Below are 26,368 nucleotides of genomic sequence, written 5' to 3' on the forward strand. Positions count from 1 at the left end.
AACCTGGAACCCAGCACTACCGTGGCACCAAGAGCCATGCCAGTCTTTCCTTAAACAGCTGCAGGGACGGTGACTCCATCACCTCCCTGGGTAGCCCGTTCCAATGTCACCCTTTCTGTGAAGAAATTCATCCTAATGTCCGACCTACACCTACCCCGGTTTAGTTTGATACTGGGTCTGTCCCCTCTGCACCTTGCCGGGATGTGGTGCCTGCACCCGCTTGCCAAGGAAGACGCACAAGGCGTTTGCTCGCAAAAAGGTTGGCTTGGAGAAGCCTTGCTGGTTTCTACAACTCTGCCCTGGGCTAATTTACCGGTGATGTGAATGGAAGAGTTCAAGACTCACTTGGACAGGTTTTGGAGCAACTGGTCTAGTGGACGGTGTCCCTGTCCGTGGCAGGGGGTTGGAATGAAATGATCTTTAATGTCCCTTTCAACCCAAACCGTTCTAGGATTCTGTGATTCTATGAATACTCTGTTCGTGCATCTCACCAGGAGGCACTTTCTGGGATCAAATATTTAGGAATATTGATGCCTGCCCTTTACCAGGGGCTATTGCTGTCCCACACGCTCCTTGTAGAGCCAGCAGTGGAGTATAGCATTCTGTAATTCAGGGAATTACATCTCCCATTGCTCGTGTGTGTAAAATATTCATGGATGGGATGGGACTATGAAGTGCATTAATGAGGGCAGTGCAATAATGGCAAGGATTTGGCAGACAAATTGACTTTTATTGAGGCTCCAGCGATCACACCTGGAGCAGCAAAACTAGACCAAATCCACGGGTTGTAATGGGGTGAGGAGACCTAGAAAGCAGAAATACAGAAAAGGAAACAGGGCAGGCAGGGAAGGGCAGGTTTGTGCCCGTCCTTACGTAACAGAGGAGTTTGCTGTCAGTGACAGCGGTGCACTGTGGGACTACACGGGCAGAGCTGAGTGAAACCAGGGAAAGGAAAAATACTACCACCCTTAAATTAAACATGCCAGTCAGAAAGAGGGTGAGGAACTGTAGCTTGAAGAAAACAGCTCAAGCAGCGAGTGAGGGCGTGGGGTCAGACAGCAAACAACCTCTCCGGCCCCGGGGACAGGCACACGAGGAAACCAGAGAGCCACGGGTGTGCAGGTGGCTGAGCCAGATGTCACTGAGAGGTGCAGCTACACACCGCAGCAAAAGTCCCAGCACCGTGTCCAGGCAAAGGGAGCTGTCTGCAACAGCAGGGCACAACTGAGAACTGGACCTCAGCAAAAGGGGACTCAGGGAGACAGGGATGAAACTGAGGGTGGATATTTCAGTTCGGGGTGAGCAGCAGAAAGATGTTGACAGCTGGTGATGTGGCAGGATTTGTGATATACAGAAAAATTCTTCCCTGTGAAGGTGGTGAGGCACTGGCACAGGGTGCCCAGAGAAGCTGTGGCTGACCCTGGATCCCTGGAAGTGTTCAATGCCAGGTTGGACAGGGCTTGGAGCAACCTGGGATAGTGGAAGGTGTCCCTGCCATGGCAGGGCGCTTGGAACAAGATGATCTTTAAGACCTATTCCAACCCAGTGCATTCTGTGATTATTGTTTTGTGCCACCTCATGCTATTCCCTGTGCTGTATCCCATCCTCCACCCTCTCTCCCTCTCTTTAGAGCTCCCTGACTTTCCTGGCTGTGAGATGTATCGGCATCTATCAAAGCAGTATTTTGAACTAGTTTCCCTTATGCTGCTCAGGGAAATTATTCACATGGTATCACTTATTGATTCTGAATGGGGTTTTTTTTGGCAGATGCAGGCCAGGAGGAGATAGTCAGTGACATGAACCTCTTTCCTCTGCAGTGTCCATGGTTTGAACTGGAGGTAGAGGTGACAACAGGCTCTTTGTAATTTCATCCTGTCACTTTGAATCACACGGGGATCCTTATCAGCAGATCCTTTTTTCAGACAACACACGGCATATTACCCTCAATGGCATTTCCTTTTCAAAACAGCATTCTGTGCTTTGATCAATGTGTAAAGGAGAGATGAGGGTTGAGTGCAGTCAGATTTGATCTACCAGCCTGGGATATGAGAAAAAGGAAGGCATTTGCATAATACATCGCTCTGGTTACATGAGTCAGGGGTTGCTGTAGTCTACAAACATTCTAGATATAGAAGTGGTAATATTTATGGAGACCAAATTGGAGAAACACATAATCCCAGTACGTTTCATATACTGAAGTCTCCAGACAAACTGAACAAAAGGTTCAGTTGCTTTGCACAGTTAGTGACCAGCAGCCAGTAAAAGGGTGTGTAAAATTCTCAGTTTTGAGGAAAGGTGCCATCTAAAACTAACTGGGACTTGGATTTGGTTCACTTCTAGTTCACAGCCCTGGCCTGGTTTTGAAAGAGCCGTTAACCTGACCTTTGCAAGTTCTCCTTGTGTTCTGTATAAATAAGCCTTGGATGCCCTTAGCTCAAACCCCTCCAGGGCCCATCACGAGGCATTTACTTCTCCTTTACTTCCCCTGCAGGTGTGTCAGCTCCTGCCACATGTCCAGCTATAAGGTGAAATGCCATGATGGGCATCCTACAGAGAAGCTCAACACGGCTAGCACAGCCTGAAACAGGTGCAGCACAGCAGAGGATTTGGACAGTCCCCAAGCAGGGCAGCAGGGAGGGCAGGAGGGGGAGAACCCAATAACCTGGAGTTCTCACTGTCCTGCGGGGGTTTTGCCATCCAGATCCAGCTGTGTCAGCGTTGGAGTGAGGAAGGAGAGCTGTGAATAGCTCCTGGGTCCCAGTAGGGTATACGGGAGCTGTGCCCATGGTCAGTGCTTGGAAACTGGCGTGGGGCCATGGGAATCCACAGAAATTCGTCCCTGCAGGAAGTTCTCATCCATATATAGCTCTTCCTTCCCTGGCAGCGGCTGCATGCAGTGCCATTCTCCCATGGCACTGCTGGAGAGGAATTGGGAGCAGTGGGCAGAGGGGTAAGGGCTTCCCAGGAGATCCTCTCTCACATCCTGCGTGATGAGGGCTGGGACATGGGACCTGTCTGGCAAACATTTCCACACCTGTTTGCTGTGTTGAAGTAGGAAGTTAGAAACCCTAAGGGAGAGTTCTGATCCTCTCTGAATAGGGCTGGGAGGAGCCTTGGGGCATTGCTTGGGCTTGCTCCTGCCCCAAAACAGCATCAGCACTACTAAACACTTTCCATTCAGGAGCGTGTCTACTGTTTTTTGTTTTGTTTTTAAATCCTCAGATTTAAAAGTGGAGAGTCCTTACTCTCCTTAAACAACCTTTTCTAGGACTTAACCATTTTCAACCCTAGCAAAGGTCCCTGAATTGTCCTCGTTACAGTGTTGAGCTGGCAACATTTTTTTTTAATCCCTACCGGTAAAAAAAAACAACTTATTCCCTTTCTCTCCGTGGCAGCCTTTTATGTATTTGGAAATGGTTATTGTATCCCCACAGCCTTGCAGCCCAGCAGAGACTTTCCCCAGCCTAAACACAGATGGGTCCTGCAGTCCTACAAAGCCAGACCCTGGGCTGTTCCCACTGGAGTCTATCCACCAGACCTCACCTTTTTCAAAACATGATACCTGTGCATGTTTATATGCCCCAATGGGATGTTTGCCTTTTTCACAGCGGCATCACCAATTGATTCTTTGATCCACTCTACACCAGATCCTTATCTGTAAAAGGCCTGGCTAGCCAGCAAGTTCCTATCTCGCATTGCCACAGATCGTTATCACATTTGTCTGCATGGACCTGCACCCTACATATTGACAATCCTTTTTCCATTTTGTTGAGGTCATTTTGACTTTGAATCCTGGCCTCCAGAGTGCTCACAGCTCTTCCCATACAGATCCCATTTGCCAAAGGCATAATTTTTATTCCTGGATTTGGGTCATTAATAATAATTTCTGAGTGCTTGCAGGACCAGGGCCTAAGTGGGGTGGGAAAACCACAGAGTGATTAGAGTGGGGAAAGACGTGCAAAATCACCAACCATTGAGCCAGCACTGTTCATCATGAAACAGTGTCCCCAAGTGCCACATTTGCATGGCTCTTGAACATTTCCAGGAATGGCGATTCAACCATTTCTCTGGGTAGTCTGTTCCAACGCCTAAGCACCCTTTGGGTGAAGAAATTTTTCCTAATATCCAACCTACCCACCCAAACCCTGGCACAAGTTCAGGGCATTTCCTCTTGTTACATGGGAGAAAAAGGCCAACCTTCACCGAGCCACACAACCTCCTTTCAAGTGTAGAGTAATAAAGCACCCCCTGAGCCTCCTTTTCTCCGGGCTGAGTCCCCCCAGCCTTGTGCTCCAGGCTCTTTCCCAGCTTCGCTGCCTTTCTCTGAACACGCTCCAGCCCCTCAATGTCTTCCTTGTCGTGAGGGGCCCAAAACTGACTCTAGTTTTCGTGGTGTGGTCTCACCAGTACCCAGCACACGGGGACGATCACTGCCCTGGTCCTGGTGGCTGATCCAAGCCAGGATGCCCTTGGCCTCCAGCGTGGGAGACAAACAATGGAGGTTCTGCCGGGGGCCACCGTGCTGTGGTCCCAGCATTGTCTGTGATGGAGCGGAGGGGGAAGAGGGGCGAAGGGAGCCGGTGCGGGGTGCGGGGCCCGGCTCCCGGCGCGGCCGCAGCGCCTTTGTCCGCGGGCGGGCGGGCAGGAGGGAGGGAGGGCGGCGGCGCGGTGCGGGCCCATGTGGCCGCAGTGCCGCCCGCCGGCGGGCTGGGCCGGAGCATGTGCAGCTGCGGCAGCACCTGGCAAGGAGCCGCAGCGCCGGGGATGTGAACCAGGCGGGGAGGAAGGCCCTTGACTCATCAGATAAATCCGGCCCCGCACGGCGAGCGAAGGCGGAGGAGGCGCGGCGACGAGCCGGGGAGGATGGCGGGGGACAGCGAGCAGCGGCTGGAGGAGCAGGGGCAGCCCAGCGGCGGGGAGCCCTTCCTCATCGGGGTCAGCGGTGGCACGGCCAGCGGCAAGGTGCGGGGGAGCCCCGCCGAGGGCCGGGGAGCCCCAGCGGGGCCGGGGCCGGGCGGGCTCCGTGGGGCGGCCCCCCAGGCCGGGCGCGGCGGCCACATGGCAGCGCGGCGGGTCCGAGCGGCCGCCCCGCCACGTGCGCGGCTCCGCGGCCGGGCCGCGGGCTCGGGGCGAGCGCTGGGGCCGGGGATGGAGCCGGGGCCGGGGATGGAGATGGAGCTGGGGCCAGGGATGGAGATGGAGCCGGGGCCGAGGATGGCGATGAAGCCGTGCGGGCTCTCTGGGCGCCCGGGGATGGATGATCCGGCGGAGGGAGCGCGGCCACCGAGGCCTCTTGTCCAGGCGGCGGACGGAGCCCCTCGGACACGTGGAGGGAGGGTGCGGGTGGGTGTGGGATTTACTTGCTCCTTCTCTCCGGCCGGGACCTTGTGTCCCTCTGTGTCACAGCGGGCAGAGCTGGGGGCTGCGCGGAGCAGGGGTGGCCCTAGCTCGGCTGGGGTAGAGGCGGCATCTCCCCTCCAGAATCTCTCCTGTGGCTGTGGTCAGCACTTCCCCCGTCCTCCTTCACCTGCACTGACCCCCGGGGCTGCCCGTCCTGCAGAGCACCTCGGGCGCGATGCAGTTTTTTAATTTCCTACCCCCGCCCCTCGCCCCCAATGGTGTCGATCGTGCATGGGGGTGCCCTTCTCTGCCCAACTTTAGGGTAGCAGGAGCGGGAATTCTGCAGCAAATGCTGACTCACAGCGGCAGAACGACCTCCTGGCTGCTGTGCCGGGAGGGGCTGGCCCTTGGCAGCGGCAGGTGGGAGCGGAGCGGGGCGAGGGCTGCGGGGACGGGGCAGCCGCCCGGCGGGGCAATGCGGGTGTTCCCGGCAGGCTGCTACACCCAGACTGCAGCGCAGGGCAGCCCTGCCGCTCCTCAGCCTTTTATTTTCCTTGTTTCATACAGCGTGTCTGAATTTGTTTAACCTCGCTAGGTCACTTTTTTCTTAATGGGAAAAAAAAATTGCTGCTTTTTTTCTCTAGCTTTAAGAGCAGTAAAAGCAGCTCCACAGCTTACCAGTGCTGGTATGCAGGGCAGCACATTCTGCCTGTGTTTTTGAAAGCAGCACTACCTGTGAAATATTTCTTGCTGAGAAAACTGAATGTGGGTTGGCACGGGGGAAGGATTAGGCTTAGATCTCTGGGTTGATCTGTGTTTGGAGGGCCATCCCTCCTTCTCTTGAAGCATGGCATAACCCAACTGCTGTACCTCAGCCTGGTGTTTTAAGCATGTGTCTCTGAGTACCCTATTGATTCTTGGACTGCTGTTGCTGCTGCAAGAGGGAAAAATCCAGCTGTAACAGGGAAGGGATGGTGAGAGAGGATGCAATCTCCTCCGGTGGGAACCAAAGCTGGATTGTTCTTGCAGTACAGCTCCTGGTGACTCAAACACGCTGGATTTGTCTGTTCTCTGATGCGTGGGTCTGCCTCTCTGTAGTTGTCCCAATAACATCGTGTCTGGCGCTGCTGAACTGTTATGTCTCTGAACATTGTGTCTCAGGCCTATAAGGTAAAAGCAGTGATTACAGTACAATACACCACAGTGGTGCTCAACTTCAAAGTGAAAATGCTCAAGAGCAGCAGGCTGCCTTAGGAAAAAAATAGGGAAATGGTCCTTTCTAGCAAGGAGATGTACTAACTGGCTTTTCCTGTCTCTCAGCTTTGATTTCCCCCTGTCCAGTGACTGCTGAAAACCTCTGTGCAGTGTTGCCCGTTGAAGGGAATCCAGCAGATCACTACAAAGTTGGTGGGAAAAGGCTGTGAGAAATATGCCGGCAAAAAACCCCAAGCAACAGGCAAAAAGGACTTGGGGCTTCTGCCCAAGCCCCTCAGATTCACATTTGGTGCAGCTGCAAGGCAGGGATGTGGAGGGCTGTCCCTCACCTGTGTCCCCTACCTGACCTGGTGACAGTGCCCTGTGCCCTGGCAGTGCTGCAGTGGGGCTGATGTGGTATGCTTAGCTAAGGGCTTGCCTCCAGCCAAAATCCAGCTCTACCAGGGGCTACCGTGCAGATGTGCTGGCTCTGGGTGAAAAGTGAGTGCCAGCAGGAAGGTGAAGCAGGCACCTTTCCCACTGGGAAAGCGACAAATCCGTCCAACTCGCCTTGACACCAATTGTGGGTTGTTGTCTCAACACGCCCCTTTGGCAGCACACCAGCCCAAAGATAACAGAGGGAATTTGCCTTCCAAGGCCCCCCACAGCTCCTCCCACTGCTGCTTTTGGGTCTGACATGGGGATAAGAGGCTCCACAGTCCCCTCCATCCCCCTTGGCATACCAGCACGGTCAGGCTGTGGAAGGATGGGGTTGTGTTTTGTAGCTTGCCGTGACTTGTGTGGTGTGGTGCCTTGGGGGAGCTGGTGTTGGAAGCGGCTGGCCTTCCCAAAGAGCTGGGGATTTTTTTGGCTGGTGTTCCTTCAGTCTGTGAGAACTCAAGTTCAAAGGCTGAGTGCTCTTCCCTAGTGAGCAAAAGAGGCTTGAGCAACTTTGGCCACTCCAGCAGGGGTAGAACCCTGAGTGCTTTCCTGGTTTTTGGCTCTGGAAAGAAAGCTGGACTGTGTTGGGAGCAGAACTGGGCAGCTGCAGAGGTCCTGGGTAGTCTGGGATGCCACAGCCTCTGTGAGGGCAGTGCAGGCTGCACAGTGACTGTTTTCAGTCGGCTCAGCTGGGACAGGCTCTGCACAAAAAAAAAAAAAGAGCTGTCCCCTGAAATCCAAGCACTGTGCAGTCTGGACAAAGCAGGCTGTGGTTTCCTGGCGTGGAGATGACTTGGCATTAAGACCCCCCTCATCCATGAAGAGGACTGCAACTGCCTCATTCCCTCAAAGCCATCCCCAAGGCTGGTTGTCGCATTTTCTTTCACCCTGTCCTCAAGTGTTCTGCTGGAGTCCTCATTTCCCTCTTGCACCCATGGCCTTTGTGCTAACAGCTTCTTCCCTTGCTCCTGCAAGATATTCCTGACTACCAGGGACTGCAGCGTACAAGGCAAGCAGCCAGGCTGCGGGCTGGAGGAAAGTTGAGCAAACTGGCTGCTGAGATGAGCTGGGAACTTTTGGGATATCTCCTTAAGCTCTTTGTGTGTCCTCACTTCAGCGTAGCTGCTGGGCCCTTGCAGCCCTGCCAGCAGTGCCTGGAGCAGCTTGCTCCCAGCAGCAGCGGTGGCATCTGGTGCTGGGGTGGCTGCAGGGATGGGGAGGCTCTTTGAGCTCGGGCTGAAGCGTTAATTGTTGTCCCCACGCGGAATGAGATGCTGATTGCTGCCTTCCAACAGGAGCTTGTAAGAAAAGACAGATTTGTAAAGGGCTGATTGCTTTGGTTGGCTGCTCATCGCTCAAATTACAGTGAGGGCTGAGTATAGGTGCCACTGCAGCCCTGTAGTTACATCATTTAGGTCTTGAGTTAGCACATCAAGTTCCCAATGTCTGTTTGGACATGCAGCCTCAGAGTTTCCAGCCTGCAGAGCACCGAGATTGCAGCCTGTGTTCGCCAGGTGTGCTCTTCATTTACTTCACTAGGCTCTTTAAACACTGGAAAAGCTGGCTGAGGCTGGAAGAGTGAGCCAGCCAGAAGGCTGGAATTGCCCTGCCAGGGTGGGAGAGCCAGTGTTGGCCCCCAGGGAAGGAATGGTCTGAGCTGCATGGGGCAGCTCCATCTCTGCATGGAACTTCTTTTGTGACACAGCTCAGTCCTCTACCACAGCAAGGGCTGAGGTACCCCACAGCGGCCCGGGGGTCACTGCCACAATGCCACCACCCGGATGGCTGGCAGAGAAGCCCAGGGGAGATCCGGGAATGACTCCCCCATGGGAGGGGGACTAACAGGAATTGCAGCAGCCCTGTGCCGGTTCAGCACCATTTCCTGGTGACGTTGGTTTGTGGCTGGCAGGAGCCCTGCATCACAAGGTCTGACTAGTTAAACACTGGTGTCAACGTGTGCTAGAGACTCATCAAACTTTCTAGTAGAACGTTGTTCTGTGCCAGCTCTGATCCACAGGACATTTTGATGGGTCAGCCCTTTCCTGTTACTGATGGAATATGTGCTCATTATGGAGTCTGCTTACCATAGTCCCGTGGGCTCAGCCAGCTCTGGGCTATGGAGTTTGCAGCAGGGGCTCGAGAAAAATATCCTGTGCCTAAAACCAGAGGATTGGGAGGGATTGTGTTAGAGGGCTTGTTTTCCTCCCTGCATGTAATCTGTGTTTAGAGCCTCTGCGTGTGCCTGTTTATGCTCCAGCTTGGGATTGCTGATCACATGCACAGTGTCCCAGGGTGAGTGAATAGAAACCTGGCTATCCCATTCCTGCCTCTGGCTGGCCTGTGGCTCACAAAAGGGAAAGGCAGGGTGGTGAACCTGCCTGGGAATGCTCTGGGTGGAGGCCCAGGCTTTTGGTTCAAGAATAGTAAGTTTCCAGTGCTAGTGTTGTCACATGTATGTGCTCCCATTAGGGCTGGAGAGGATGGTGTGGGTCATGAACTGGCTGTCTGCAGCCACGGGTATTTGATAGATGCTCTGGGACCCTTCCCAGTTTGCTGTCTGTTCTGTGTGTCATCCCAGTCCAAGCACTTCCTGGTACTTTATAATTGCCATAACTTTCAGGAAGAGACCATCATCTGTAACTTGCGTGCTGCTGGAGATAAGGGCAGCATGCTATGGAGGACAGCAGAGAAATTAAACAAATAATTACAGTCGTTCCTTATGTTTGGTCTGAGGGAAAATCCTGTCAGAGCACAAAGCTGGAGACTGATTTATCCACAAAGGTGTGATGAGGACACCCCAACCAGGCTGCTGCAGATGCAGAGCCATCACCAGCTCCTGCCAAGCCAGCTCACAGTCAGATCCTACAGGAAGGGCATTATGGCACTGCTGTCCCTGGAGATAACCTCCTCTCCCTGGTGGGATGTGACTGCTGCAGTCTGTCCTTGCTCCTGGTTGTGCTTTGGGCCAAGGGCATTGCTCTCTTGGGGAGGACTGTCCTCATGAGCATCAGCTGGGCTCAGGGTGAGCAGCCTGCAGTGGTGGCAGGAGGCTGTGCCTCTCTTTCCACGCTTTTGGCACAACCTTTTTCCTACTCCCAAGGGATCTGGCAGCTTCATTGTTACTTTAGGGCTGGAATCACTTGATCTGGCTAAGTCACTTTTGCTGAGTGTCTCATCGAGAGTCCCTGGGAAAATGGGAGCTTAACATCTCTCTGCAGTGTCAGGTTCCTTAGGGATGGACAGACTGCTTTTAGCACATGGGTTTTAGCATATCCACCTGCACAGGGCTTAGGAGTTCCTGCTAGCTCAGGACAGGCCTTGCCCTCCTGGGGCTGGAGGCATCAGCTGTGTCCTGGTCCCTTGTCGTGGTAGTTCCTGCTGGATGACTGTGGCACTGCCCATCAGTTTTCTCCTTAATACCTATCAGAAGTCATAATTCACTGTCTGAATTGTAAGTCATAATTCACTGATCAGAGCTACCCAAGAGGGATTGTGGGATAATCTGCATAATAATGTCAGGGAATTAGTCAACTCCTGAAGAATATCTGAGCAGCTGGCTATAGGCCACGAGTGAATGTGAATTAAATACATAATTAATATATTCCAAATAAATGTCGGGGGTAGGCCTCCAAATACCCATCTGTTGAGTTTCTTCCCCTGTGTACCACCTCTCTCCTTTGGGGAAAATAAGTTGGATTTCTTCCCCAGGTGCCCTCTCCATCTTCCCTTCCCAGCAGAATAAAGCTGTGCTTCTTCCTTGAACACTGGCTGTTTGTGTGCTTGGTTCAGGGGAGGAGTCCTGCAAGGGGAGCTGCAGCTGCTTCTGCTCAGGAATAGCCTCTTGGAGCTCTCACTTGGGCGGTGCTGTGCTGCTACCTTCCTTTCCACGAGCTGTGAGGTGTGGGTTGCTTTGCACAGCTTTCCCAGGGAGCAGCTCGAGCACAAAGCCTGGAGGAGTGCAGCTCTAGGGGTTTTCTCCAACCTGGAGCCGAGTTCCCCTCTCTGCAGTGTGTGGGAAGTCCATAACTCATGGCAGGAGCTGGGGTCCCTCCCTGCTTGCATGCTTGGAAAGTCCTGCTTCAGTTTTGTGTGGCTACCATGGGAAAGGTCTGCTTGGCAACCACGGAGGCTCAGAGGCTGCTGAGTCCTGGCTATATTTAGTTTTAACCAAGTTCTGGAGGAGGGGAAGGCTTTTGCTTGAGAAAGCATCCTGTTGCTGGGAGTTTGCTGCAGCTGAATCAGTGGCAGTGTTGGCTTGGCTTTGGCTTGTGCAAGGTGTGCCAGGATGAGGTGGATATGGAGAAAGGGCTGAGCAGAGACAGGGAGCTCTGGCATAGCTCTTGTATTCCTGCAGATGAGTTGTGTCACATAAGGCATAGCTAGTGATGGGCTTCAAATCCTCCAGCTTGTGTACTGGGATCACCTCACCTTTCTTGAGTCATCCTCTGCACTCCTGGGCTTCTTGGAGAAGAAGTAATTGTCTTCTTCCCTGGGAGAAGCAGTTTGGAATTGGCAAAAGAAGGAATCTGAGCCCGGGCTGCCCCTTCAAGTGGGTGCTAAGTGCATGTTGTCAGCGTGTGTCCCCTGCAGCCAGACTGGTGCACACTGGCACAGTGCTTTGGAGTCATGCTCTGTTCTTGCTCTTACTGGGCATTTGCGAGTCTCCCCAAAACCTGGCTGTGCTAATTTTCAGTTATTGATGGATCTTTTCACAGTTGCAAGTGTATGCTGTGCTGCTTTGAGAGAAAAGGGAGCAGGGAATATGTCATTTATTTGGAGAGACACTTCCTGAGGCTGGGAGTTTCTGTTCCCGTTGTGTAGGGGAGTTTCCAAGCTGTGTGTTTCTGGTTTTTCTTCCTCCTTAGCAGTGGGTGTTTATCAGCCAAGGGGAAAACTACATGTCCAGCTGTAGGAGTTGTTCAGGTTGGCATCAGTGACTGCCCCTCATGGGACACTGTTGTTCCTATCTCAAATGATAGTGAGAGGAGGAAAAACCTTCTCTTGGACCTTGCTGAAGTTCACTGCCCTACTAAGGCAAGCTGAACACAGCCCTGGAATGGACTAAGGCAAGCTGAACATGCCCTGTCCCCCTATGTCCTGCTGCACTTAATGCAGGTGTCATGTGAGAGTGCCTGGCCCACATCTGCAGGACCAAGGTGACAAGTGTGCCTCTTCCCAGAGCCAGGAGGTGACATCCCTGCTCACCCAGGCAGTGTGGGGTGCTGAAACTGAGCATCTCTCAGTCCTGAGAGCAGCATGTCCTTGTGGTTGTCTTTCTCCACTGCTTCTGCCAGCTCTTCAGAGCCCACCAGGGAAAAGGGGAGGGTCCACTGTGTCTGCCAGGTTGCTTTTTCCAAGAGGCACCATCTGTCCCGGTGCCCTGGATGGCAAATGCAGCTGGGATACAATCTGCCCCTCATCTGGAAACCTGGTGGGAGGACATGTTCCTGTCTCCAGCTGCTTTGGGGTACTTTCTCCTTGGGCTTTTCTCACGATCAGGTGTCTCAAATTGTGGGGTATGAGCTGGAGGGTGATTTTCAGAGCTGGTGGAAGCTCTTCTCCACTTTCCAGAAGCCACAGACCAGAGATTAGCGTGCATAAGACCAGAGGAAGACTGGCACCATTTGTCTGATGCTCTCAAATGATTTTATAGGCAATACACATGCTGAGGTCCAAGGGAAGAGAGTGAATGCAAATCTATGTGTTGCTTTCATGATTGATTGAAAGGAAAGAAGTCCTCCTCCCTCCCCTGGGCTGGCAAAAGCAGTTTCTGGTGTAGATCCACGTGGAGCCTGAGGATCTGTCTGGGTGGCTGTGCTGAAAAGTGGTTTATTCCTAATGGCAAAGGGCCTGGGAAGTTTGTTGCCCTCGGCAGCTGTAGCCAAGGCTGTGCCGTGTCCTGCACGGGCAAGCAGTGGTGTCTGGGCAGAAAAAGTGGAAGAGAGGCACTGAACACGGGTTTTGCAAACCTCTGGGATACAGCTGGATAAGCAGTAGGGCTGAGGCAGGCCAGATAAGGATTTGGGGGGTGGGAAAACAGAGGAAAGGGAGAGCAGGCTCTGGCTTGCACTTGCAGAAGGGCAAGTGACTGGCATGGAGTTGCAGGGCTTTGTTCTGGGTGGGAGCAGCTTGCTGCAGGGCAGGGCTGCCAGCGTGGCTTGGGAAGCATGTCCTGCCTGCTGGGAGAGGCAGGAGAAGAAGGTGGGATGCTCAGGAGACCCCATCCCTGACCTAAAACCTGAACTGGTGCCCAGGGCAGCCCGGACTGCTGTGGGTCAGCTGGAGCCAGTTCTCTCCACAGCAGAGCTGTGTGAGCCTCTCCAGCCCGGCTGGGGATGACTCACAGCCCAGTGGTCACAGCCAAGTCAGGTCAGCCTGGCCTGGAGGGAAGAGACGGTCTCTGGAGAGGAGAATGCTGTCAAATCTTCCAGCTTCTCAAGCAAACAGCCTTGCCCTCTGCCTGTCGGGGTGACCTCTTCTGGCAGGCATGCGTTCCCCTCCCTGTTCCCTCTCAGCACTGCTGTCTTTAGCTCTGCAGCTGAAGGTTGCCAGCCAGGTATGGAGCCAGATGGCTGAGCCATCCGGGAGGTGGGAGCATGGAAAGAGCCACCGGCAGGATGGGGCAAGCATGCTGCTCTTTGCAAGGCACAGGGCTCAGCAGGAGCAGCTCGGCTGGGCTTCTGCAGCCTGTGTGATTCCCGGAGTTGGAGCAGCTCCCTTTGGCAGCAGGAGCAGCTGCTTTGCCCCAGGCAGTGGATGCCATGGGGCAGGAGCCGAGTGCTCCCCAGCCAGCCTGGCCTTGGCTCTCCTGGCTGGGGCAGTGCTGGCTGCCAGGCAGTGATGCAGTCACCACCAGTGCATTGCACGGCGGCCAAGCACTCCCATGACTCAGGAGAAGGGACTGCAGCAGGTTTTGGGATTTGTCCCCCAAGCTGTGCTCCGGGTTGTGTCGCAGTGGTGGCCACACAGCCAGGGCCTGCCCTGGTGCCAGCAGAGCCGGTGCCAGCCACCCTCTCCCAGCCTGCTCCGTGTGGAGTGTGAGGGGCTCTCTCCCTGTGCCAGCCACCCTCTCCCATCCTGCTCCGTGTGGAGTGTGAGGTGCCCTCTCCCATCCTGCTCCGTGTGGAGTGTGAGGTGCCCTCTCCCTGTGCCAGCAGCTCTCGGCACTCAGGGCCACGTGGCTCCTGAGCTGCTGACTCCGCAGTGCCCTGAGCTTTGCTGTGCCAACAGGCACCGGGATATGCTGGCTCCTCCCAGCCCTGGCAGCTGTGGCAGAGATCCCTGATAAAGTCCCATGGCTCTCTTCCTCGTGTCTTCCCATCGTGGGCTTTGTCTGCTCTCCCTCTGAGGACTGTCTCATGCTGTGGTGGGGTTTCTGCACTGGAGCAGAGCTGGGGGAGCCAAGACTGCTTTCTCAGGGAGGAGAGCAGCCCTAGTGCCCACGGGGAGCTGCCTGGCAGGCTGGAGTGCCTGGGGCCCCTGGGCATGTGGCTGAACCCAGGCCGGAGCCAACTGTTTTTCTGCTGCCACTTGTGCTCAGAATAGGAACTGTGGGCAGGCTATAGGGGCGGAGGAGAGGGTGGCAGGCAGCAAACTTGGTGCTGCTGTCACACTGAAGAGTACCATGGTGATGCCTCTGGAGCACTTTTCCCCCAGTGGCTTTGGGAAAACCACAGTCTCTTGGCTGGAGATGCAGCAAGCAGACAGGGATGCTACCTGGACACATCCTCCCTGTGCCACTTAGGTGTAACTTGCTGCTGATGTGCTTCCTTTGCTCTTCCTTTCCCAGTCGTCAGTGTGCTCTAAGATTGTCCAGCTGCTGGGCCAGAACGAGGTGGACTATCGCCAGAAGCAGGTGGTGATCGTGAGCCAAGACAGCTTCTACCGGGTCCTCACCTCGGAGCAGAAATCCAAGGCACTCAAAGGCCAGTTCAATTTTGACCACCCAGGTGAATGCAGGATGGTGAATGGGCTGGAGTGGGATCCCCAGCTGCAGTAGCAAAGAGTTTGCATGGACACTGAGGCTCTGAATCCTCCTGGGACAGGAGTGGGTGGCTTAATTAAGCTCTTGTGGAGCTGATTGCATCACTGGCAGGGTGGCTGGGATATCACCTGTGTGTCATCCCCCCATCTCTCATGGTAAAGAAATGGGGTGGGGTGTTTGGGATGAGAAAGAGCAGGTTATAAACCCTCAAACTCCTTAAGACCCTCCTCTTCCTGCAAAAACATCCCCCAGTTTTGAACAAGGTTTTCACAGAATCATTGAATAGCTTGGTTTAGAAGGAACCTTAATGGTCATCTAGTTCAAATACCCTTCATCTAGAGCAGGCTTCAGAAGAGCAGATTGGTTTTCAGTGCAGCTGAGTCAGGCCCAGAGATATCTGGTCTGGCAGAGTCCCTGAAGGCAGCAGCTCCATGTCCCTCCTTCAAGGAGGGAACCAGCTGTGCAGCTGCTCTGCCAACCCTTCCACCGAGAGGCCCGGCCCTGTAACTACAACAGGGGCTCTGTGAACCATCTCCTCGCTGGGGAAATTCCAGAGCTGCTGTCCCTTCGTCCCCACGAGGACAATGGCCAGAGGCAGCGAGCACTGAGCAAACAGAGCCCTGTCTGTCTGGCAGCTCAGTGCTGGAACACTGCTCCGGTCTTTCTCCAAGGGCTGGAGCCCTGGAGGAGATGCCTTCCTGCGCCTGGGCTGTCAGCACTGCTGTACAAGGACGGTATTGATCTCTGCAGGACAAATCCCAGGCTGGTGCAGAGCCACAGAGCCCCGTGGTTCTGGCAGAGCTGGGCCCTGCCTCGTCCCTGGGGAGTTGCAGGGCTTTCCTCCCAAGTCTATGTGTCTGTCTGTCCTCAGTGTGTGGTGCCAAGGACTCTGGCTTGGGCGAAGCTCAGCATCTGGTGGGTGGGAGAGGTTGCAAAGCTGCCTCGGGTAACGTTTCCTCTCTCCTCAGATGCCTTTGACAACGAGCTGATCGTGAAAACACTCAAAGAGATCACAGAAGGGAAGACGGTCCAGATTCCTGTCTATGACTTTGTCTCCCACTCCAGGTCTAACAGCTGCTCCTGCCTTGCCGTGCCTCTGCTAACGTCCTGTGGTGCTGCCCTGCCCTCCCCAAACTCCTGCCCTCTGCTTGGGTGCCTAACCTGCCAGCACAGGGTTTCCATCCTAACTCCTCCAGCCCCGGGTTAGAGCATCCCAGGCAGATACAGGCACAGGCTGAGGGTGTGGAAAGCTGTGTAGCCACCCAGCAACATCCAGGCATCAGTGCCGAGGGGTTATGACCTCCCTTCTCTTCCCCCATCCATACCTCCTCTCCCCAGAAACTTGGTGTTAGTAGCTTTAACAAGTACTCCAGCCTCAAACACCCTGGCAGTGCCAGGAAAGGAGGAAGACAGCAGTTCTTGCTCTTGTAACATTCCCCTTGCATGTGTTCAGCTTGTTTTGGCATGCCCGTGTTGGTTGTGGATGGCGTGGCTCTGCTCCGTTTCCCACAAAAGCACAGGGAAGTGCTGCCTGCATCCCAGGGAAGCAGAGCTGGCCATGCAGGTTCCTATCCATAAGGCTTTCCTGGGCTTTCTGGCTTGGCACATAACCCTTGTGAGCAGCAGCTGGCCGAGGTAGGGGGGAGAAGGGCTAGCGTGCTTCCTGCTTTGCTGTTTGTCCTTGCAGGAAGCGTACGTATGCCTTGGATTCCCTCCACGGCGGTGGGGTAGGTCTGCCCTCTCCCCGGTCGCCCCCCTGGTGCAGCAGTGGTGTCCCAGGGTTGGAGCAGTGCTTAGGAGCACCGCTGTTTCCCCCCCCTCACCTCTCTTTTTGTTCGCCAGCCTCCCCCAAACAGCAGGCTCTGACTGTGCTTGCCCCCGGCAGGAAAGAGGAGACGGTGACCGTGTACCCTGCTGATGTGGTGCTCTTCGAAGGCATCCTGGCCTTCTACAGCCAGGAGGTGCGGGACCTGTTCCGCATGAAGCTCTTCGTGGACACGGACGCGGACACCCGGCTGTCCCGCAGAGGTGAGGCAGGCACAGAAATCCCCCCTAACTCATCACACAGGCAGGTGACAGTGACCAGAGCTGGCACAAAGCTGCCAAGAGCTGGGGAGCTCCTCCTCTGCAGTGCAGAGTGTCACTAGGGCAGCGGGAGAGCGCCTTGCTCTGTGTCTCTTGGGATCCAGTGAGATTTTTGCTGCCTTGGCTGGGATTTCTCCTTTGACTGCTGAGCGTGCTGTGTCCTCGCATGGCCCCGTGGCACCAGCCCAGTGCCAGCAGCTGAGCAGCAGCTGCTGCCAGTCAGCAGATGCCAGCAGGGAAGGGTGCAGTGGGCAAGGCAGAGCATCTGGGCAGTTCAGTCAGAAGGCAGTGCCTGATAGATCCACTCAGGACCTGGGCTGTGGGTGTGCTCCGAGGGTGGGTGGTGTCAGAGAGGGAGTCTGGTTGTACGTTTTGGCCACCCAGTGTGGAGCCTTTATATGGTACCTGGCATTGGGGTGATGGTTTGGGGGCAAGGAGCCCTAGAAACTAGAGTGTCCCTCTCCAGGAGTCCCCTGGCTGGGGACTTGTCCTGCTGGCTTGGCTGTGGGAGGGACACCCACGCTGCAGGGCCTGCATGACTCGAGATGCCCTTCATTTCTAAGCAGCCTTGAGGGGTGGGGTCACTGATGCAGCACCTCTTGGGTGACTAAAAAACCATTTGGCAACTCTTGGGGCAGAATTCCCTTCTGTGCTACCCCTGCCTGGTTCTGACAGACTGCACAGGGTGCCTGGGGATGCAGAAGATGACTTAAAGGAGCAGTCCCGTCCAAGAGCTCTGTGCTGTGACGAGGGGAGCACGTTCTCAGTGCGTCATTCTGGGACTATTGTGTACATGGATGGGACTGTTCCACTCTGCAGTGGAGCTGGTCTTGCCTGCCCTCCTACTGTCAGACACATGCAGAGCCTCCTCAGCTGCTGGGATGTCATCAGCAGTGATTAACATCTCCTTTTTAGAATCCCTCTTGACCCTGCCCACTGTTCTTGCATGACTCATCCAGGGAGGTGACAGCACAGTCCTTGCAGGGAGATGTAGTAGCAGGTCACAGATATGCACTTGCAGGATCCTAAAATGTGAGCCCTTATCCCTTAAACTCTGCTGTGCAGGAGCTCAGGGCCATACCCAGCCACAGGGTAGGACTCTGTTGTGGTGTGACCCCAGCCAGCAACTCAGCCCTACTAGCTCCCTGCTCAATCTCTCCTGGTAGGAGAGGTTCAGAAGGGTAAGAGTGAGAAAACTTCTGGGTTGAGACCAAGACAGTTTAATAAGCAAAGCAAAAGCCACAGGGCAAGCAAAATGAGGAATTTGTCACCACTTCCTGTGGCCAGGCAGGTGTTCAGCCATCCCCAGGAAAGCAGGGCTCCATCGTGTGTAACAGTTATGTGGGAAGACAAACGCCATCACTTTGAATATCTCACCTTCCTCCTTCTTCCCCCAGCTTTATATCATCATGTATGTGGTGTGGAACGTCCTTTAGGTCAGTTGGGGTCAGCTGTCCCAGCTGTGTCCCCTCCCCCCCACTGGTGGGGTGGGGTGAGGAGCAGCAGAGACCTTGGATCCGTGTAAGCACTGCTCAGCAATAACAAAAACATCCCTGGGTTATCTACGCTGTTTTCAGCACACATCCAAAACACAGCCCCACACCGGCCACTGTGAAGAAAATTAACTCTATCCCACCCAAAACCAGCACATTCTCCACCCCTTATTCCAAACCACTTAAATCATGCTCAGGTCCCACACGATCCAGTCCATTCTCATTCCCCACCTTCGGTGTAACACACATATATCAATCCCCTATTTTATGGATCACCCCTGTAGATCTCCTAAGTGTCCATGGAGTTAATTTAGTCCCTGACTTTGGGCTCCATCTGTCCCGGTGATCATTCAGGACAGGAGAAGGTGATGTGTAGTGTGGAGCTATTGGGTCACTGCTGTACTCACTGCTGCTTGTAAGGCTCCTACTTCTCCCACCCACCATCAATCACTTGCAAAAGGGCAGCTTTGCTGATGGAGGTGCTGCTGTCTCCTAGTTACTGCAGCTCATTGTTCTCCTGGTGGGAATCTGGCCATTTCCCTGCCATCAGCAGTTGGTAGGACCACTGCAGCATCAAATCTGTTTACTGTATGTCTGCCTGTCATTTCTGGGAAAGGAGAATCTGTGTGAGAGGTGCCAAAGGTATAATCATGTCCCTGGAACGTAGCTGCAGGCAACTCATAGCAAAGTTGGGATCTTGTGTTGTGATGTGGCCCTGAGTCATCTTTCTGTCCCACAAGTCCTGAAGGGTTGCAGCAATTGGGTTTTCAGCTGGGCAGCATCAGGAGATGAGGTTCCTGGCAGTGCAGCTCAGTTAATCAGTAGTGCTGGGGTTCAGTATGTGCAACTCACATTGTCCCCATCTCGGCACCTCTCCCCAGAAATTCTGCTAGCAGAGTGCAAGGGGCAAGGTCTGCCAGGTACCTCAAACAGGGATCTGTGGGGATCAGGGACCTAATTCTGGCTAAGCTCCCTCACTGCCCTGTCCTTGGCCAGTTTTCCTAAAAAATAAACCAGGTCCAGTGTCACATGCATGTTTTGGGTCCAATTTGAGATTGGACCTGCTAACTTCAAAGGAGTGCTGACCTGTCCTTGGGATATTTGCCTGCCCTGCCAGCAATCCCTCCGGACAGGGTGTGTGGCCTTAGCCTGGGCTGTTGGGACCTGCTGCTTTGGGGCCAGGTACAAGACAGCAGGTGCTTGAGTTGTGTTTGTGTGTGGGGTGATTGTCCTGCTGTGGTGTGCCCTGGGAAGAGACAGGAGAGCTTTGTGCTGTCAGGACCAGCCCCTGCACAGCTCACAGGCCTCCTGCACCCCAACACATAAGGTGTGGGACCTAGGAAACAGAAGTATTATATTTTCCCTGCCTCTTTTTCTGTCTTGTTCAAGCCAGGGCTCACTCCTGCTCTCTGGAGAAGCTGGCTGGAGCAGCCTGGTTCCTGGAGCAGGCAGAGAGCTGGCACCCATCCTGTTTCCAGCCCTTTCCTCCCATTACTTCCCCCATGCAGGGCTGTGAAAGGCCACACTGTGAAGCTGCTGGCCGAGGGCAAACAAAGCCATGGGGACAGTGCCAGAGCAGCAGTGTGCTGGCCCTGAGAGCACACAGGCACTGGCTGCCGAGCAGGTCACACAGGCTGGCAGGGCAGTGCTGTGCCTTGGCTCTGCCTGGGACACGAGGAAAGGCTCATTCCAAACCCAGTGCCAGGCATTCTCATGCTGGGGAAAAGCCAGCAGCCCCCCGGGGACAGCCAAGAGCCGTCTGCTCTTCCTTGTGGATTGAATTCCTGCTGAACTGGGGCACTTGTCCACGCTGAAGTGGCTTCAGACTGGAGATGGCACTGGCCCAAACAGCTCATGCAAACAGGGTGAAAGGCCTGAGTGGCAGAACAAGCAGGAGGCCAGTTTGCTCTCCTGCCTTCAGGCTTCCTCCTGAGCTGACCTGCCCAAGCACTTCCTCGACCTCTGGTTCTCCTGCTTGGCTGGGGACAGCACAAGGAGCCTGGCAGAGCTGTGTGGGCGGGGGAGTTTTATTTTCCTCACCTCTACAGATCTGAGTTAAACTGTGCCTTAGTGTGTGCATGTGTCTGAACCCCACTGCTTCTCTATTCTTTGGGCACCTCTGCGCTGGGATGAGTGAGAGAATGCCCAGTCAGGCAGGACGGAGTGACAGGAGGGAGGCAAAGCTTGAGCTGGGAGCACTCAGGACTGGGCTGGCACTGGTTTGAGCTGGAATGTGCATGCAGAGCTGAGAAGGGCGAGAGGCCAAGAAAAGCCCTTGGTCAGGTCAGCCAGCCCTTGGCTCCCAGGAAAGCTTGTTAGCAGGTTAAAAGCATGGAGCTGGGCTGGGATGTGCTCAGACACACGGAGAGCAGCTTCTAGGAACGGTGATCTCGGGTACCAATACAAAATATCTGGGTCACTGGCCGAAGACTGTACTTACTGAAGGGAAAGGGGGTGGAGAGAATTGTGCCTCAGCTCCTGACTGTGCCTTACACCTTGCCCTCAGTGCTACGAGACATCAGCGAGCGAGGCAGGGACCTGGAGCAGATCCTATCTCAGTACATCACCTTCGTCAAGCCTGCCTTTGAGGAGTTCTGCTTGCCGGTGAGTCAGGGGAGTGACACCCACGTGAGTGCTGAAACAGGAGCACTCTGTGCCCAGAGCTCACATCAGCCTTCTGGGCCTTGCTGCCTCTCTGCAGGCTCTGGCCAGGGCAGGGTGTGATGGGGACTGTTTATACAGCCACTGCCTTCCTGGTGAGATCACCCTTCCCTTCGGGAAGGCAGCATGGCCAGAGGAATCCCTCCCTGTGAAGGGCTGACAAACCGCTGGGCAGCTCAGCCCGGGGGGAGGATCCTGGGCTGTATTTAGCTGGGGAATGGGAGGTCGCTGCCCCCAGGCAGCGTTTGCTGTGTTCTCCTCCTCTTTTGGGCTGTCCTGCCTGCCCTTTTCACCTTGCAGTGCTGCTGGCTTCATGCTTGGGAGAGCAGGGAAGCTTCTTCCTTCTCTCTGTGCAGTGGGATGTGGCCTTGCAGGTTGCATTTCCTGGCTGGTGAGTGGCCAGGGTGACAAGACCTGCTTGGAGAAAGGAAGCTCCTTTGGGAGCTGATAACAGAGGCAAGGCTCTCTGGCAGAGAGGGACTGTGTGGGGGAATTTGCTGCAGTCCTGCAGACTTGCATGGAAATAGCATGTTTGAAGGATCAGCCATTGTACACCTTTCCTGGCTCTCATGGAGAGGAGCCTGTGCCTTGGTTTTCAAGGCTTCTCAAGCAGATGTGGTAGTTATAGTAGTTATATGAGGATGGTTTTTTTTATTCTGGAGGAAGTAAGCCAGCAGAGTCCTGAAACCTGGGAACTGCACCACAGGCAGGAGTTAAACTGTGCCCCCCACTTTAGGAGCATCCCTATGCCTGTCTATCTGGTCAGCTCTTCCCTCTACCTTAAGAAGGACTGATTCTGTGCTACAATATCTTTTCCTGGCTCCCTTTTTTCACTCTCACTCCACTGTAGCTCTAGGGACCAATTCAAGAGGCCAGAAAGGCTTTTCCTGAGAGGCAGGTCCAGCTTGTGAGGCTCCTCTTCTTGCAAGTCCCCACCCCAGCAAGATAAATTCACAGCTTTTCAAAGCAGCAGATGCTGCATCAGGCTCTTCTGATGAAGAGTCTGTAGGAAAATGAAGCGTGAAACAAGGAGGGCACAAAACTGCCTTGTTTCTGCCCACAGCTTTGCAATGGTCTGCTCCCACTTGCAACCTGGTGTTGGCTCAAATGCAGAGCAACTGCAGGCTCAGCACCCACTGTTGCTGTTATTTGACTCCTAAAGCAGCTCTGGGCCAAGTGGTCCAGTACTGAGACAGTCCAGCATATCCTGGTGATTTTTGATATGTCTGGAAGCACTTGGAGGTGTGAGGTGACACCCATCACCCCAGCTGGCTTGGTGGGGCTTGCCTGTCAGCTGTAAAACTGACACAGACAGGGAGGAAAGTGAGACTGGCACCTGCAGGTGAAACTAGGTCAGGACTGCTGTCCTGAATCACACCACCTTTGCAAGTGATGTGGTAGAGAATTCCCCCTCCTTCCCAGGCAGATTTAGTGGCTGTGCCCAGGCATGCCAGCTCGAGCTCTTGGAGCAAATCTGGATTGGATTCAGTGGGAGTGATGTTCCCAAGAGCATCAGCTCCTGGAGTTGTGTGATTATGAGGCTTCTTAATTGCAGGTTTTGTTTAGGGTGCCTCTTACTGGCTTCTGTATGAGCTCATGAAAATGGAGTCAGGGCACAAGGCATAGCCCTTGAAACACAGCAGAACAAAATAAGAGCATCCCAAATGTACTATAAGCAATGACATACCTCCCAGTGGGTCTGGGTTGGGCAAGGAGCTGCCCCAGGGAGCAGGGACAATGCCCCAGCCCAGTGTCTCTCCACTTTCCCTGTAACACAGTGCTCTCTCTCCTCCCAGACCAAGAAATACGCTGATGTGATCATTCCCAGAGGAGCAGATAATGAAGGTAAGCACCCAGACCCTGCTGTTCTGCCCTGGCAGCCAGCTTTGAGCTACTGCTGCTGCAGTGGAGTTAGGTTGGCGGTAGCAGGACCTGCCACAAAGGGGGCTCAGGCCACTGCCACCCGAGAGAGTGCTGTACCACAGGTGTGCCAAGATGAGTCTGTTCCTTTGCTCCTGGATGAACTCTTGGTTCATCCCACACAAAAGGCAATGTGCAAGGGGGTCAGCCAGGTGGACACCATCAGCCTGACCATGCTGGCTTGAGGGGCAGAGGGATCAGGTCCCAGGGGGATAGGAGGGGATAGTGTTTCCTGGAAAGGCTGACCTGGAACAGAGAGTAGACAGAACAAAAGGAAGAAAATGGGTATTTATTGGAAGGATACACTTTGGGCAATGCAAGAGCCTGGCTGGGGCTACACCCAAATCAAACCCAAGATGGATCCTGATCACGGGTTTTTACACTTTTATAAGTTTTGGTTCATCTACATACTGGGGTCAATTATCCAAGCAGGGCCCCAGGCTATGAAATCTCAGCCCCCTGGCTTTCCTCCTTTCCTTCTCTGTTGTTTCTGCTTTTTGGGTACCAGGTGTCCTTGGTTCTCTAGCCAGAAAGGAACTGTTTTGTCCAACTACCCAGTGAAGAGAACTTACTACCATCTAACGTGAAGTTTCCTAGTTACACACTAAAAAGCAGAGATTGTGAAAAATATAAAAGCTAAACCCCAAGGCATCAGTAACAGTGGGAGGGACAGCAGGAGCACAGCTCTGCCTTGGCTCTGGTGGATTTGCAGCCATCCTAACACCACCTCTCCCCTTTTGCTCGCAGTGGCCATAAACCTGATAGTGCAGCACATCCAGGACATTCTGAACGGAGGACTCAGCAAACGCCAGAGCAACGGGTACCTGAATGGCTACACTCCCCCGCGCCAGCGGCAGCCCTCAGAGTCCAGCAGCCGGCCCCACTGACCCGGGCAGAGGCCACGGCCACCACGGCCCCTCTGTACATACTGTCCACTCGTTCCCCCCCTTATCTATTTAAGAAACCAGACGGAGACGAATGCCTTTAATTTTGTATGTTCGAATTGCCGAATGAGAAGCAGCCGGTTGCTCGGGAGCCCGGACCACCCTCAGCTCCCCGGCCTTGCTCAATAACTCCTCCAGCACGGAACCGGCTATAAATCTCTATAAATATAGAATTGCTCTATTTTTGTGTAAATGCAGAATAACGTAAAATTACTTGCCAGGCTCAGTGTTGCTGGGAGGGACTGGGAAAGGGGCTCCTGGGAGGTGTTGGTGTCAGGATCTTCACCTCAAAGGCGGTAAGGAAGGAAGAACTGTGGTGTCCATCCTGGAGAAGGGCAGTGACAGCTTGAGTGTGGCCTGAGTGTTACGCCTGGGCTGGGCTTGTCTCTTCCCACCATTGCTGTTCAGGTGCAAGCAGCCTGGTTTGGGCTGGCAGGTGCTGCACAATGCCTCTGGCAGCTGGGAGAATGATGTGGAGTATCTCCCCCTGACTCTCTGCAGTCCCTAAGTCTCAGCCTTTCAACAGCATCCCGTTCTGTGCCTAACACCCCTTCCCACCACAAGGTGTGGGGCTGCTGCCACACCCTCCAGCAAAGACCTGGAAGGTGGTGCTGGGTGTGTGGCCATATAAACACGGCCTTTTTTGCAGTCTCAGTGCCTGGCTTGTGTGGGGGCAGCACGGGGATACCTTCAGCCCCTCTGGAGCTGTGTCTGGTGGCACTGTTGGTTGACCCTGGCCTGGCCTGCCTGGAGGTTGGCTTGCAGGTCAGAGGTGTGTCTCATTCCTCACTTGATTGGTTTTGCTCTTGTATGGGGGTTTTGGGGTTTATGAGGTACAGTTAAGGGACAACCAGCCTCTTCTAAAGGGAAGGGACAATGGATGATAAAAGGCAGCTGCTGAGCTGCCTTTCTGAAGGGCTCAGCAGTGTGTAGTGGTCCCTGGGCTGCCTTGCATCCTCGTGTGGGACATCCACAGGTCCCACCTGGGTAGTGTGAAACTGGCTGCCCAGCAATCCTCTGCTCCTTGTTTTTAGTATCCTGCATCCCTTTCACTGTCCTGGAGAGGACACTGTCTTTGCAGTCTCTTGTCCCAAGGGCTGCCCAGGAAATACCTTCCTTTGCCCAGGGTGAGAGTTAGTCTCCCCTAACCTGGTGGTGCTACAACAGCCACGTCCAGAGGGGTCTGGTGGGGTTGTACTGCAGATTTAGGGATGCCTGGAGAGGCCCCCTGCAAGGCGGGGCAGTTCTGGCTTGGTGGCATGGTAGCCAGCAAAGATCCTTCAGTCAGTGCTGCCAAGATTGACTTGCCCTACCAAACCCAAAATTTCACAGGCATCCCACAAAGCTTGGAGCAGAGACCCTTAGCCTTGTTCCCTCATGGTTTCTTCAGTCTTTCCAGAGAATTGGTTTTGCTCTGTGGTTAAGAGTTTAATGGACCATGCTCCATTGCTCTCCAGCCTGATGTGAGCTGGGACAAGCTTTGGTCTTGGAGAGAACAAGAAAGGAAACACCTCCCCCCAGTGACTGCTGCTGGGGCAGACTCACTCCTTCTTGCTCTGTGATGAGGCAGCCTTTTATCCCTCTCCCTGTCTGCCAACACTCCTCCAGGCATGTCAGCTTTGCCAAGGGCTGGCACCGCCTCATTCTGGGTAGGTAAGAGGGACCAAAGCCCTGCAGAACTGGTGATGCTTCTCAGGGCTCATACAGAAGACAAGATAAAATACTGGCCTCCTCTCCCCAGTGAATAAAGACAGAAGAAATGGATGCTGGTGTTGTCTCCTGTTTGGTGCTGATTGCAGTCCTAGGATAGAAGCAGACTTGGCCAACCTTGTCTTAGTTCTGTAAGTCTAAGCCAGACCTGGAGCAAAGCTGCTGGCACAGATCAGTGCTTTGGTGAAGGAGGCAGCAGCTCTGGCTTTTGGCTGGTCCCCCACCACTGTAATACCCAAAAAACTCACCCGACAAGGCTTTTAAAAAAGCTGATGGTTGCTGATGTGTTCTGCATTAGATGCACAGGAGAAATACTGACAAGATACTCTCGAGAGGTCAAAACAACCAAAAAGACCTTACTGGCAAATTTAGAAAATCAAAGAACTTTGGCAAAAGGTTTAAAGCAGCACGCACTCAACATAAAACACTTATTTTGAAGCATTTAATTGGCCCATTCAACTTTGCAAACTTTAAGCCCATTCCATTTTAAATTATTCATGAATTCCAAGAAGAGGGAATTAGAGGAAGAAAGCAAGAAAATACAGAGAAAATGACACATACAGCTACCCCCTCCTGGGTTCCAGAGGTGTTTCATC

At 54.0% G+C, this 26,368-nt stretch overlaps 1 protein-coding gene across 1 annotated transcript; it reads left to right on the forward strand.

Annotated features, from left to right (window-relative positions):
- The first annotated feature begins 4,680 nt into the window (after positions 1-4,680).
- On the forward strand, positions 4,681-24,275 carry UCK2 (uridine-cytidine kinase 2). Its single transcript, XM_014874800.2, has 7 exons — positions 4,681-4,962; positions 14,765-14,924; positions 15,928-16,024; positions 16,845-16,987; positions 21,044-21,141; positions 22,995-23,043; positions 23,866-24,275. Exons 1-7 carry the CDS (start codon positions 4,864-4,866, stop codon positions 24,003-24,005), a joined length of 786 nt encoding a protein of 261 aa, XP_014730286.1. The 5' UTR covers positions 4,681-4,863; the 3' UTR covers positions 24,006-24,275.
- Positions 24,276-26,368: the final 2,093 nt, after the last annotated feature.

The sequence above is a fragment of the Sturnus vulgaris genome, chromosome 9, assembly GCF_052056855.1.
Source record: "Sturnus vulgaris isolate bStuVul1 chromosome 9, bStuVul1.hap1, whole genome shotgun sequence".
Taxonomy (NCBI): Eukaryota; Metazoa; Chordata; class Aves; order Passeriformes; family Sturnidae; genus Sturnus; species Sturnus vulgaris.